The sequence below is a fragment of the Eurypyga helias genome, unplaced genomic scaffold (assembly GCF_000690775.1).
Source record: "Eurypyga helias isolate BGI_N326 unplaced genomic scaffold, ASM69077v1 scaffold35216, whole genome shotgun sequence".
In the NCBI taxonomy this organism is placed as follows: domain Eukaryota; kingdom Metazoa; phylum Chordata; class Aves; order Eurypygiformes; family Eurypygidae; genus Eurypyga; species Eurypyga helias.
The window spans coordinates 3229-17009 of NW_010259109.1; the positions used below are offsets into that span (position 1 = coordinate 3229).

Sequence of the window (13781 nt, forward strand, 5' to 3'; positions counted from 1 at the left end):
GTTTTCCTTCATCAGAAAACAGACTGATGCGATCCCACGGGTAATCAAAAGATGTTCTGCACAGTGCAGCCAACATGCCCTTCTCTGCCTGCTTTATCTCTGAAAGCAGCTCAGGCTGGAAAGGAGATACGGGGGGAGAATGGTGTAAGTGCAGCCGGGAAGGCCGTGGCTGTCAGGCTGGAGCTGGCCTGGCAGTTAACTCTTCCTGGGGGGTGAAACTGGCTTGCATCCTCGCAGCTTCATGGGCTGCATGGCTGCGATAGCTTGGGTTTTGGATGGTGGTGACTGGGCCCAGGGCACCAGTGAGGTGTTGCTCTTACTTTTGGGAGTGTCCGAGGTGCTGCAGCTACACCGGAGCATAAATAAGAAGAAATTTGCTTTACTAAATGGACTTTAAAGTAGAAAAGAATTTAATAGAAAAAGAATAAAATAGCAAATTCTAGGAAGAATGGTTGCTTCCCTGGGTGTAGTGAGTTGGACCTTTGGGTTTTCCAGCATTTTCCTACATGCTGGCGACTCCTCTGCCAGGCTGGTTTTCACCTCCCCACTGGAGCAGGGCTCTTCCCCATGCCACGGCGCCTGGGAATGCAAAACCTTACCCCACCTTACACCACCCTGATTTCCTCCAGGTCATGAAAGCTTTGCTCATAAATCAGAGAGGATTTTTCTCAGCACTTTTACCTGTGAGCCCAGCGTGGGGGTGAAGCGATATTGGTTGGGCTGAACTCATTAGCGACAAGCTGGGAGTTGGCAGCTCTGATTTATGAAGCAAAGCGACGCCGACTGAATACACAGGGGCTGGGAGGATTTTATTTGTAGCATCTGACACCTCCAGCATCCCAACGTGGAAGTGACCTGGGAAAACATGTCCATCTCCTTTGGAAGGGGCAGCTTCCAGCATCTGTCCTCCGACACGTGCCGTCAGTTCGTGGTGTTAAAATTGGTAAAGGAATGAGTTGGGTGTGTTTATGGCAGCTCCTTGGTGGGTGGTTCAGCTCATCCCAGGACCTCGGTGTGGCTATCCTGCCTGGTTGGGGATCTGCCAGGTCTTGCCCGTGCTCCTCTGCAAGGAGTTAAAAACCCCCAGCTCTTCGCGCATTTGTCACCAGAATCAATAGCGGTGGCAGCGCCGCTTTGCCGTAATTACTTTTGCTGTCGTGTCAGAGCGCGCGTCCCCCGGGTGGAGGTAAAGCCCTTTGCTGGCAGTGGGAGGAAAGGTGAGATGTCCCCCCCTGGGACGGTTCAGGCAGAGCTGCGACTTTGTGTCTGCTCCTCGCTCTGGAGAAGGCGGGGGGGTCTCATCGAGACCCCTTTTGCAGAGCAGCTTGCCCTGCGTGACTGCTTGTTCGCTGTGCTGGCAAGCAAACATTTGCTGTCTCCTGGTGTTTCACATGGGGCTCTGCTGATAGTCGGGAATGTTTTTCCCCAGCACATGCCATCTGCAGTCTCCACTGCCATTGGGCTTTGTCCGGAGGAAAGCCTTTCCCCGCGCAGCTGCTCCGTGTCCTGCAAACCAGGCGTCTCTGCGCTGCGGGGCGACGGCTGCCTGGCACCGTGGGCTTCTGCGCCATGAGCATCGTCGGCCTCGCTCTCTGCCCTCATCCCCACACCCAGCCCTCCCGGCTTCATCCCTCAAAAAAACATTTCCCTGTCCACTTTCCCCTGGTTTCAAAACTCTCTTGCTGCTCAGCCCGGGCATTTTTTTAAGCCTGATTTTCCTCCCAACTCCTTTTCCTGGCCTTGCTGAAATGAGTAGTTGCATGCTGCTCCAGCACATTTTCCAGCATGTTTCTTCCCTTTCTCTGGTCCACCCTCTTCACCGCTATCTTGGCTTTGGTGAAGACGTGAAGCTTGTCTGGGATCAAGCGGCACTTGGGGTGTCGCGGCTGGCAGGTTCACCTTCCGGCTCTGGGCAGAGCGGGGCCGTGCGGGTGTCCCTGCTGTGAAAGCAGCGGTCGTTTGGGAGTGCAAGGAAGGAGCCATCCCTCTATCAGAGAGTAAAACAATGCACTGGCTTGGATCCCTGAGCTGAGGTCTGGGGGAAAAGGGGACAAGGCCCCTGGGTGCAGGAGAGCAGGGACATGTCCCACAGTGTCTGGGCTGACTGAGGTACCTGGGGCAGACCCAGTCCCACTGAGCTTGTATCAGTTTCCAGCCAGACCTGCTCTGGTGTGGGCGATGGTGCTGGGCAGGTGCAGGTGCTGTGGATGTGCCACTGGATGCAAAGAGCAGCTCCCACCCAGGGTTCTCCATGGCTCCGTCCTCTCCCCAGTGAGCCAGATGTGGGTTATCGTACTCAGTGAAACCAGGAGGAAAGATGCTGTAGTTTCACTGCATATCAAACCTGGCAGTGCTGACAGGGATGGGGCAGAGCTGAGTGATGCTGATGGCAGATGCACCGTCCCCCCAGCTTCCTCTGCAGAAGATCCTTCGTGCATGTCACCCCTGGCTCGGTGAGCCCCCATCTTCCCCTCTCACCCCTCTGCTTGGTCCCGCTCCAGCTGTCTCGGGTTGAATTTCCACCCGAGTCATGACCCTCAAGGAGACTGTAACCTTGTTTTGGGGACTGTTGGCTGGGAGGCTCTGGCTCCGCAGCAGTAATGTTGCCTGTCCTGCACGGAGGTGTCTCACGCAGGAGCAGGTACCTCTCCTGTGTTTTGCCATCAGGTCACTGCCGGACTTGCCCACCAGTGAGGCTGGGCGCCGTGCGGGGTTTCACGCCTGCGTCTGCTTTGTGGTGATCGTCATCTGGATGTCTGGGGTGCCCTGTATCCCCGGAAGGAGGAGCGATGTCCTGGTGCAGGCACTTCCCACCCTGCACTCCCACAGAGATATGCTGCTTAGTCTTGATTTTCCAGCTCCAGCATAACAATATAATAATTATCCAGTAACAGTCACCCAGCTTCCTCGATCGTTACCACTGCAGGTGGTGTGACATTTGGCACATTGTCCTTGGCCACCAGACCCTCCGTGGCTCCTGGACCTGTTGTGGTGCCTTATCGCCGAGGCTGGACCACCATTTGCTGCTCCCATCTCCATCTTCGGGCTTGAAGAGGAGGAAAAACCTGAAGTTGGGCGCGGCTGCCGCTATGTGGGGTAGATTTGGGCCCGTGGGACAGAGCAGGGTGATGTGACAGCAAAGATGCTGTCACTGCAGCTCAGGGCTCGGTCTCCACTGCTGAGGAAACCTGCGGGGTGGGAGATGTTGGTGCTGGTCCCCTTTTGGGAACTTGCCGCTGGGAGGGATGCCAGGGAGAGGATGTGTGGCCGCACCCCCCGTGCACCTTGTGTTCCTCCTTCTGGAGACTTGGCCTCAGAGCAGGGGGCTTGTATTTTCTTCAGAGAGCTTCAGAAACCCTGTAAGTGTTCTCCAACAGAAAACCCCAAGGCTCTAATGATGTTTCTTTTGTTCCCTAGTGGATTGAGTCCAGCAAATGACAGTGGAGCCAAAAAGAAGAAAAAGAAACCCAAACGCAAGAAAGAGAAAGGAGGAGATCAGCCCGACCAGGCTCAGGACCAGCCGCTGAAGGTGACCGACCCCTTCCCAGCATCACGGCCCCACACAACAGCCAGCCCCATCCTCAGGCTCTCTGATGTAGCTTAGCACAAGGGAAGACTCTCCTGGTCCTGGTTTTAGTCACTTGGCTGCTCAAAAAACTTAAGGTGCAGAGTAGTTTCCCAGCCCAGCTCCATGTGTGGGAATTCCCGTTGCTGTGGGAAGTGTTGGCAGAGCACTCCAGGGGAAATGCGGTCCTTGGCTGCATATCCAGGCAGTTCTGCGCTGCAGCGAAAGGGTCAGACTGGCGCCTCTGAGTTATTCTTCCCAGACGCCAGCTGCCTCCTCGCAGGCAGGGGACCATCATGCTGCCACCTGCCAGCTTCCTCTCCTGCCCACAGCCGGCACAGTGAATGCGGTTTACTTCTTGGGTGACATCTGATGTTGTTGATTCTTTTACTTGATTATCATAAGAACAGCAGCTGGGTCAGAGCAGGGTCTGTCTTACCCCTCTTGGCTTTGCTTGATCCTGTCTAGCAGCCAGTACTTCAGGAAGGAGCGTGGGATGCGCAGAATTTGTCCCTGCCAGGGTGGCATGCTCCCGGTCCTGTCATCCCCTGTGGTCCTGTGGCAGGGGACACACGCAGATCTGTACATCAGCAGGGGCTGTTTCCTGTGCAATGCCAAGTTCTCATCCAAATATTTCTAATATTTTGTCCTTCTGACTGTGCAGTGCATTAAATTGGGGCTTTGCGTTTTTCAAAACAAATTCTCCAGGAACCAGCGAGGAGTTGGGGTGGTGAATTCACACAGAGCTGCCCACCCTGCCGAGGCCTGCCTGAGGAGGAGGAAAGTGCCTTCTGTCTTGACTCACCCTCTCTGCCTTGTCCTATTCCATGGTGCCCAGGGACTCCTCTGGAAGCTGCAGTTTGCAGATATGGATCCAGCTTAGATAGAGGAGGCTGAAGCAGTGAGAGAAAAGCCTCCGCAGGAAGCCCAAGTGCTTAGTGTGGGTTGACCCAGGGTGTCTGCATGGGTGTTAGTCAAGGTGAGTCAGGGAGGTTTGCTCCTGGGGCTCGCAACGCCCGCCTAACTGAAGCTTAAAGCATTTGAGGGCAGTTCATCCATCCCCTTTGACCCAGGAGTGCCTAGAAAACAGGTCAAGGTGACTGGTAAAAGGGTTCATCCATCTTGTAGAGGGTTACAAGGGGATCTAGACTGGGAAGGGAGTGTCCTGCCTGCTCTCCCCTTCCTGGCAGCACCCTGAGGCAGGGTCAGCTCCAGGTTCCCCTAAATACAGACCCAGTGGTTCAGCTTACTCATTTTGTCTTTCCACCCTCCTTTTCTGCCCTCAGGTGAACTCTTTACCTGCTGAGAGGATCCAGGAGATTCAAAAAGCCATCGAGCTCTTCTCTGTAGGTCAGGGCCCTGCCAAAACCATGGAGGAAGCCAGCAAGAGGAGCTACCAGTTCTGGGACACGCAGCCAGTGCCCAAGCTAGGTATGTACAGCCCCCCCGCCACTTCCTGCTCCCTGGAGAAGCCTTGTCATCCCCAGGCTGCCCAAAGAAGCCCAGAGGAGCTGATCTCTGGCCAGCGAGTCTCAGGACAGCCCCTCACTGCTGTCCTGTCTGGGCTTCAAAGGCATCAGTTGGCACTTGTTCACCATCAGCATTGTGGACTAAGCAGCCAGCCCTGCCACTGGAGAGCTGTGCAGGTGGCTGGGGGAAGAGAGGAGCCATTCAGGACATCCAATTTGATGCCTCCTGTGTTTGGGTGTCCCTTTATCTTTAGCCCTTGAATTGGGTCTCCCCAGCCCCCCGCACCCAAGTTTCATGCAGGGTGTTGCCAACCTTCCTCTTGCCCAGGCCTAGGGGACTGGAAGCTAACAGCTTTCCCCTTTCTGGGGGCTGAAGCTTCCCAGCTTAGTCCTTGGTGGGGATGGTAACTGGGTGTGGGACGGGGCCAGGCGATGATGGGAGCCGCTCAGGGAAGCAGGTCCATGTGCTGAGCTGCCCTGTTGTTGGTTTGCTGGGCTCACATCAGCCTCCAGCAGGGGCAGGCACTGGGGCTGAGCCAGGAGAGATGGGAGGCACAAACCTCATGAACCCCTCAAGCTGCTGTACTCATCTGAAGATGGGGAATCCCATCTCTTCCTCCCCTCTTCCCACTGCAAACAGCCTGGCTGCACTTCCCAGCCCTAGTGTTTGCTCCAGTCCTTCCTCCAGTTTGCTCTCACGCTGTCAGCCTGCGTCAGCAGCGATCTGCTGTCAGCAGTGAGGCGTTTCTCAGCATGGCAGGAGTGCTTGGCAGCTGAGCAGGTCTGAAAGGAAGAGGGGTACACTGCCACGGAGCTGCGTGGCTGGAAGGCACTCATTGCCGAGCTAATTGGAGCAAACCTGCAGCGCTCCCAGGGTGCCCAGGATTGCTTTGCTTAGTCTCGCTGCCCCTGCATCCCTCATCAAAATCCATGCACAGCTCAGAACTAGAGAATGAGTCCAAGCCTGTAGTTTCTAGATTACCTGAAGCTTGTCATGGCTTCAGATTGGCTGCTTGTCAGTTATTTCCTTTGTGGGGTTGTGTCCGACCCCTCCTGCTGCAAACACTGTGTTTGATTCCCTTTTGGTGTTGTCAGCACCAGCCTGAGGCTTTCTTTGGTCTCAAAGACTTTGCTGGGAGCGATGGTCTCGGCTTTGTGCTAGGAACATCCTAGTGTGATACCTCAGGCATGGGGCTGTGTGAGACAGCAAAGCCTGATGTTGTGTTGGAAACCTGGAGGGTGGCAGGGAACTGTGGGGTAACAGTTGTCTTCTCCACACACCAAACTGCAGTGCTCTGGCTGCAGGTCCTCGCTGGGTCCTGCTGGCTCACGGTCCTCACTCGAGCACTCTCTGGTACACGGCGCATGTGCACGAAGCTATTTAGGGTCAGGTAACAAAAATGCCGTGGGATTTTTGGGGCCGGATTTCAGAGTGGTTCACCACCTGGTCAAAACAGAGAGGGCGGCCAGGGGTGAGTGGTTCTGGAAGCTGCCCTGGGTGGGTGTGATGGGAGCAGTCCTTGCTCTGGGCTTTTTTCTCTTCCCCATTGCCTGGCAACCTTTTCAATCCCTTTTTAAGGGATTTCCTAATTAGTGCAGCATGCTTCACTTGGCAGCACTCGAGTGATGACATTCCCGAGAAAGCCAGTGCTTGAACCGACATCTCTGGGCTGAATCCGGGGCTTTAGGAGTCGGTGTTTTTCAACAGAAGTTGTCTTGTTCACTCAGCTCTTCAAGTGCAGTGGGAGGGACACCCTGGTGCTTGCCAAATGGCAGGGCCAGAGCTGGCAGGGAGAGAGCCGCTCTCCGACGGAGCGGCTCATGGCTCAAGCGGTCTCATGTCTGAGACTGTGGGGTGGGGAAGGCTGAGGCACCACGTGAGGACCTGGAGGATGTGGCTGCGGCCCTGAAGCTCTGATCAGTTTGGTCACCTCCTCTATGCTGCCGGTTCGGCTCCACCACTGTCCTGGAAGGAGTTTTGGTCCTCTGTCCCTGTGTCACAACGAACGCTTGTCCCAAAGCAGGTGGGTGAAGTGGCGATCCCTGGCTGCCTGTGGGTGGGAGACATGAGTCACGTTGGTTGCCAGATCGAGGTCTCATGTAGACTTTGTCTCAGGTAGCAGAGCATTTTCATGGCTCCCTGCTCTGTCTTGCAGGAGAAGTGGTGAACACCCACGGTCCCGTTGAGCCAGACAAAGACAATATCCGTCAGGAGCCATACACCTTGCCCCAGGGCTTCACCTGGGATGCCCTGGACCTTGGTGATAGAGGCGTGGTGAGTACAGGCAGCTCAGCACGAGTGTGTTGGGAGGGTGTCTGTGTCACACGGTTGGCAGTTCTGTGCTTGGACTGCCAGAGATGGTTTTGGGGATGGCAACATGTCCATCCCCACTCTGGGCAGCTCTCCAGCTCAGTCACGCCATCTCCTCGGAGTTAGATGGGTCTGACTTCCCCCACCATGCAGTTAGCTCTCACTATCCCGTGTTGGCCAGGTTGGCCTCATTTCTTCATGGGAGGGAAGGATGCCCATTAGAAAGACCCTCCAGACCATGACCCACCTCCCTAGAAGATGACCCGAGGGCAGCAGATCTGTCCTGCTGCTTACCCTGACCCACAGTGGCACAGGTTCAGGAGCCTGGAGCAGAGGGACATGCTGGTAGCGGGGACAGGACTGCATGCACTGCCCTTTGCTGTGGCCACACAGAAAGTGTCCAGGGTCTGGTCTGGGGGCAGTTGGGGTGTGTGATGGCTGAATCACTTTCTAACCTGCTTGGTCTCTCCCACCATAGCTGAAGGAGCTGTACACACTTCTGAACGAGAACTATGTGGAGGACGATGACAACATGTTCCGGTTCGATTACTCTCCCGAGTTCCTGCTGTGGTGAGTGGCACCACGACCGCGGAGCAGAGCGTGTTGGATGCTGGCAGCCCTGATCCCGGTGACAGTGCTGCAGCTGCCTTTTCTTATCCCATCTCGCTTCCTTCCAAAATCTCCCTTCCCCATCTGTCACCGTGTGCAGTGTCCCAGGTACACTGAGAGGGGTCTCGCCTGCTCGCCTCTCGCTTCATTGAGATATGGCCGCCTAAAACCTGATTTTTTGTCTTTTTGGTTTGATCCCTCGAGTGTTTCTAAAATTCCCACTATCTGAGGAGCTTCCCAGTGCCCCAGAGCTGTGGGATTAAGGCAGCTGCTGAGTAACGTTGCCAGCAGTAACACTGGGAGACCTGTTGCAGCAAAGCTGCTCTTACCTCGGGGCATTCACAAACTGAGGAACACACCTTTCCTCCTGTGCTGCTAGTGAGAACTGCCTTGGCTGGGGGGTGCAGGATTGCCCTGGATCCAGACGGTCCTGCCTTCTCACATCACTGTCATCCTGCAAACCCAGGGCTGTCAGGCAGCTGCAGGAGGACACGGGGCGTCCCTGGGAGGCAGGAGCAGTTACAGGGGGGGCCTTTGATGGGACGTGACTTCTGAAGTGTGTCTCTTCTCCAGGGCGCTGCGTCCGCCAGGCTGGTTGCCCCAGTGGCACTGTGGCGTCAGGGTTGTCTCCAGCAAGAAGCTGGTTGGATTTATCAGCGCGATTCCAGCCACTATCCACATCTATGACACGTGAGTGCTGCTGGCTGCCTTTGGGGCACATGGGGCTTCCTGGGTGTGCTCAGACTATGTGGTCCTCCCTGACCGACCCAGCCAGGCCTACGCCGTTCGGCCACGGAGATGCTTTGCTGCTTGGAGGAGAAGGTGGGGGATGTTTTAGGTGGACAGTGAAGCCCTGTGCAAGGACATCTTCTAGCTAGCAGCCATGAAGGCTGTTTTCCTCAACAAGTAAGGTCAGCTTAGAGCTCTGGCTTACAGAAATCCTCCAGGGCTGCATGGAGACCATTTTCCCTGGGAAAACCTGGGTAACAGCTTAAGGAAGAGTTCTCCAAACCCAGCAGTTGCCCCTTGGCCTTCCCCAAGGCTTTGATCCCCTTTCCCTTGAAGGGGCTGGAGGTAAATTGCCCAGGGCATTGGAGCCGTCCTCCTGTGTCAGGACAGTCGGGTCTCATGCTTTGCATTGTTTCTTTCCCAAGAGAGAAGAAGATGGTGGAGATAAATTTCCTGTGCGTCCACAAAAAGTTGCGCTCGAAACGGGTGGCTCCAGTTCTGATCCGCGAGATCACGCGGCGGGTTCATCTGGAGGGGATCTTTCAGGCTGTTTACACTGCAGGAGTGGTGCTGCCAAAGCCTGTGGGGACTTGCAGGTGAGTGTCTCTGGTAATCCAGAGAGATTTCAGTCTGCAGACCTTCCCTTGCCAGGATCCCCTCTGTGTTGTGTAGTGTGTGGGATTCCTGGGAAAGGAGATTGACTCCAGCCCAGGTTTCTCCTCCCCACGCCAACCTTCCAGGACAAGGGAAGTAGCTTTGCGTAAGCTGCTGGTGTATCGCGGGACAGGAGACTTTCTGCAGCACAAGCCCTTCAGGCCACCCTTGTTTTTCTCTGCGGGAGCTGGTGGCCTCTTGGCCTCTTCGCGAGCCGGCATGATGTTCTCGCTTGCCCTCTCGTGGCAGCTATGAAAACCTCGAGCCCCTCTGGCTGTCCCACTGCCCGAAAACAAGCCTCTCACCGCGGGTGTGTTTCTGCAGGTACTGGCACCGTTCCCTGAATCCTCGGAAGCTCATCGAGGTCAAATTTTCCCACCTGAGCAGGAACATGACTATGCAACGTACTATGAAGCTTTACCGGTTGCCCGAGGTGGGTGCTAGCTGGGGCTGTGAGTGGAGGCAGAGCTCGTGATTTGCTCCTCCCTGAGTAAGGGGTGAGGCTAGGAACTGGGGACACAAACATCTCGGACAAGGTCAAGTCCTCTGCCTGGAGAGCTGGGGTTTGTTTCATGTAGTAAATGACTCTGTCAAACCATTGTGCTTTATTTAATCTCTATTTATTTTTGCCTGGGTACCTGCATTATAAGGGCAAATTCTTGCAGCTAGAGGACCCTGTGAGCTTTTGTTTCATGGTGACTCATGTCCTGCCCTCCTGGTAAAACAAGGCAGATATGACAGCCTTCATCTGTCCAAACACAGCCTCAGACTGACCTTGAATTGGGTTAGTCCCTCATTCTTCAGTCAAACTGATCAGTTCTGTCACTGCAGTTGTCCTGCTGGGGAAGTTCCCCAGCTGGATATGGGAAAAAACCAAACAAAGCATTAAAATTGCCACCACCTTCCCAACCTTCTTGCCTTCCCTTTATTGGTCAGTGCTGCTCGTTTTGGTTGGAGAGTGCTGCTTTGGTTCTGGGCAGCACATGGCTCCCTCCTCCCGCCGCAGCAAAGGCACCAGCTGCTGGTTTGTAGCTACCAATTTTGGGGCAGAAACCCAGACCCAGAAGCAGTCCGTGCTCATGATCTGGGCTTTGCTGAGCGCTCCCAACCTTAGGTTAGAAACAGTCCAACTGGACATGACCTTGCCAGTTCCTTGCAGTGCCTGGGGCTCATCTCCCAGCTCCTCCCCGCTGTGGGTGAGGGCAGAGACCAGGAGAGGAGCAGAGATCTGGTGTTGTTAGTGAGTAAGAGGCCACTTCCAGCGGGACTTGACCTGGCACATGGGGCTTTGGGGCCTGCTGTGCTTCTCTGTGGTCTTTGCTATCGGTGTCACAGCTGATCGCATCCATCCTGCTGCTGGGCAAGCAGGGCTGGTGGGGATGGGCTGGGTTGCAGGACTGAAAATGAGCTGATCTAAGCAGAGAGCATCTCCTTGCTAGAGAGCCCTTGGGTGCTAAATGCCATCGTGCAAGCAGTGAAAATTATTTGTCCTACTTCCTGTAGACTCCCAAGACTCCTGGCTTGCGGCCTATGGAGCACAGGGATATCTCCGCAGTGCACAAGCTCTTGACCGAGTACCTGAAGCAGTTCCACCTGACACCTGTCATGAGCCGAGAGGAGGTGGAGCACTGGTTCTTACCTCAGGAGAACATCATTGACACCTTTGTGGTAGAGGTGAGGGGGCAGGAGCAAGGCGGGTGTTTTCCTGGGCTTCAGCCTCTCGCGGAAGGGTGTGCAGCTTCTCATGGAAGCGGTGGGAGCGATCGGGGAGGTTGGTGCTCCAGTCAGTGAGATGCACTTCTAGGGTGGGAGGTTTCAGCTACTGGAGGATGGTGCCTCTCCATCCTGGGCCGCCCCAAGTCTCGCAGGGAGTCCGCACATCACTCAGACCAGCAGAGCCCCTCTGGAGCTCTGGACAGGCTTTATCGTGTCTCTGACCTGTTGCACTGTCACTTCCAGAACGCCCCAGGGGAGGTGACAGACTTCCTGAGCTTCTACACGCTGCCCTCCACCATCATGAACCACCCGACTCACAAGAGCCTGAAAGCTGCTTACTCCTTCTACAACGTTCACACCAAGACGCCTCTCATCGACCTCATGAGCGATGCTCTGATACTCGCCAAGTCGGTGAGCAATGGCAGGGCTGGGCAGCTCACCGGACACCGGGCAGCTCACCGGCCACTGAGCAGCTCACCGAGCAGCTCACCGCGCACTGGGCATCTCCCCGGGCAGCTCACCGCGCACTGGGCCTCCCACTGGGCAGCTCACCGCGCACTGAGCAGCTCACCGGGCAGCTCACCGCTTGCCTGGCCACCCTTGGGTTTGTGGGGAGAGCCAGCCATGGGTTAGGGCATGGACCCAGGGCTGTACAAGCCCAAATCCCAGAGGATGTGCTGCCCAGGAGAAGGATGCAGGGGTAGCCTGAACCCTCTGGCTCGCATTGAGCTGAGCTCATGATGTCTACTCGTTTCTTGTGGCAAACTGCTGCTCTATGTCCGTAGCGCTTGAGCTGAGGTGGGTGCGCCGATGCTAAGCTCTTCCCCATCAGCCTCGCTTCCTTCTTCCGGGGGTGCAAAACTGGGCAGGAGAAGGGGCAGGCAGCTCGTGGGTGGGAGGAACTCCCCAGCACGTTAAGCAGGAGGAGCTGATGGCTTCATGTCTTGACTGTGCAGAAAGGATTCGACGTCTTCAATGCACTGGATCTCATGGAAAACAAAACCTTCCTGGAGAAGCTGAAGTTTGGGATTGGGGATGGGAACCTGCAGTATTACCTGTACAATTGGAAGTGTCCCAGCATGGCACCAGAGAAGGTGAGTGCCTTGGGGTGGTGGGCAGGGCACGGGAAGGGCTCTTGTCCTCGCAGCCCCCAGGGAGGGGAGTTTGCTGTCACGCCGCCTTGTCATTCCCAGGACAGCCGCAGTCTGGTGCAGTCTTTGCCCACAGTAACAGGTGAATCCAGGGTCGGCTCCTCTGTGCCTGCACGAAGGGTGTCCCTGTGGAAAAGCGCTCACCACTCGTCTCCCCAGGCTCGATTTACTCTTGGACTAGTGCAGGTTCAGAGTCCTTGAACTCGCATGCATCTGCACAGACAGTCTCTTCCCTCTGTGGAAAGGGCCAGGTGCAGAGGCAGAGGGCTGCGGGGTGACCTGTGTGACACTGGTGGTTGTGGCGGTCACCTGGGGGGTGGTTGCTGTGCCCTGTAACCCCGCACAGGACCCAGGTGTCACCATGCAGCCCTGTAGCCCGTGTCTCAGGCTGTCGTGGTGGGGCGAGATGAACAACAATCCCTCTGGAGAGAACAGACGAGCTTGAGAGCCGCTGGGTTGCTGTTGAGCGCGACCCCGTGATGGTGGGGAGCTCTGCCAGCGCTGTCACTCGTAGCATGTGTGAGGGGCTGAGCCACGGGATCGCAGGGGTGTCACCTTGTCCCTGCAGCCAGCAGCTCGCTCCCTGCCCAGCTGCTCCCACGCTGCAGCTGCAGACACCCCGTCTGCCTGCCCCGGGCCACTTCTAGGCAGCACCCACTTGGAACTGAATCTCCACCCGAAGATGTGGTTCTGTGTCTGGCTCACAGCCACCTTGGAGAGGACGGTGCTTGAGGACCAGGAGCTGCCTGGCTGCTCAGCCCTGCAGCCTGCCTGCGCTGCATCGCAACGGCTAATTAATGCCTTTGGGGCAGCTACGGAGCTGGGGTTCCCTTTTCAGAGCTTGTGAAATGTCTCTGGGGGTACAAGCCCTCGCGCCTTAAGGCAGCCCTGCCCTGCCGCTGAGCCTTTCAGAAAGACCCGGGAGGTTCCAGCAATCCCTTTTCTCACTGGGAGAGCTGGTGGGTTGGAGAGCCTGGTGCTGGGAGCCTGTCTCCGCCTGTACCCTGGCACAGAGCTGCCCGTGGCTCCAGTGGGTCACTGGCCACCAGCATGTTCCATCACGCAGCAGCTGCAGAGCACCCAGCAGTGCCTGCTGCCTGCAGAGGGGTCTGTCCCAGTATGAGGCTCTCGGGAAGAGGCTTCTCCCAAATCTGTTGTTACTAGCTTAGAAACAACCTGTTGCTGCCTTAGAAACAGCCAAACCGAGTCTGTCTTGCGGACTGCCTGGGCTCGTCACCCCCAGACATTGGCGACCTCCCCAGATCAGAGCTGGGCAGGGTCCCTGCGCCCATTCGGCCTCGAGCCCAGGGCTCTTGCTGCTCTCAGATAGCCCAGAGCTGGTGGGGAGACCCTCACGGACACACGGAGCCTGGTCTGGGGCAGAGGACGCTGGCGCTTGGGCACATCTTGACCTGCCGTCTCCGTTGGCTCCCCAGGTCGGACTGGTGTTGCAGTAAGCGAGCCCTTGCCGGGAGAGCGCGGCGCCGCTGAGGAGCCAGGCCCTGCGGAGCTGCTGCCCTCATCCTTTCCGCCAAAGCTGGACGGGCGGTGGGAGAGGTGGCACGGAACCAGCTGCC

The 13781-nt window shown here is 56.5% G+C and overlaps 1 protein-coding gene across 1 annotated transcript; it reads left to right on the plus strand.

Moving 5' to 3' along the window:
• Positions 1-3394: 3394 nt before the first annotated feature.
• Positions 3395-13713, plus strand: NMT1 (N-myristoyltransferase 1). Its single transcript, XM_010154584.1, has 11 exons — positions 3395-3529; positions 4852-4996; positions 7191-7309; positions 7824-7915; positions 8528-8644; positions 9109-9279; positions 9662-9770; positions 10841-11011; positions 11297-11464; positions 12010-12147; positions 13641-13713. The coding sequence occupies exons 1-11, from the start codon at positions 3395-3397 to the stop codon at positions 13659-13661; spliced, it is 1386 nt and encodes a 461-aa protein (XP_010152886.1). The 3' UTR covers positions 13662-13713.
• The last annotated feature ends 68 nt before the right edge of the window (positions 13714-13781 follow it).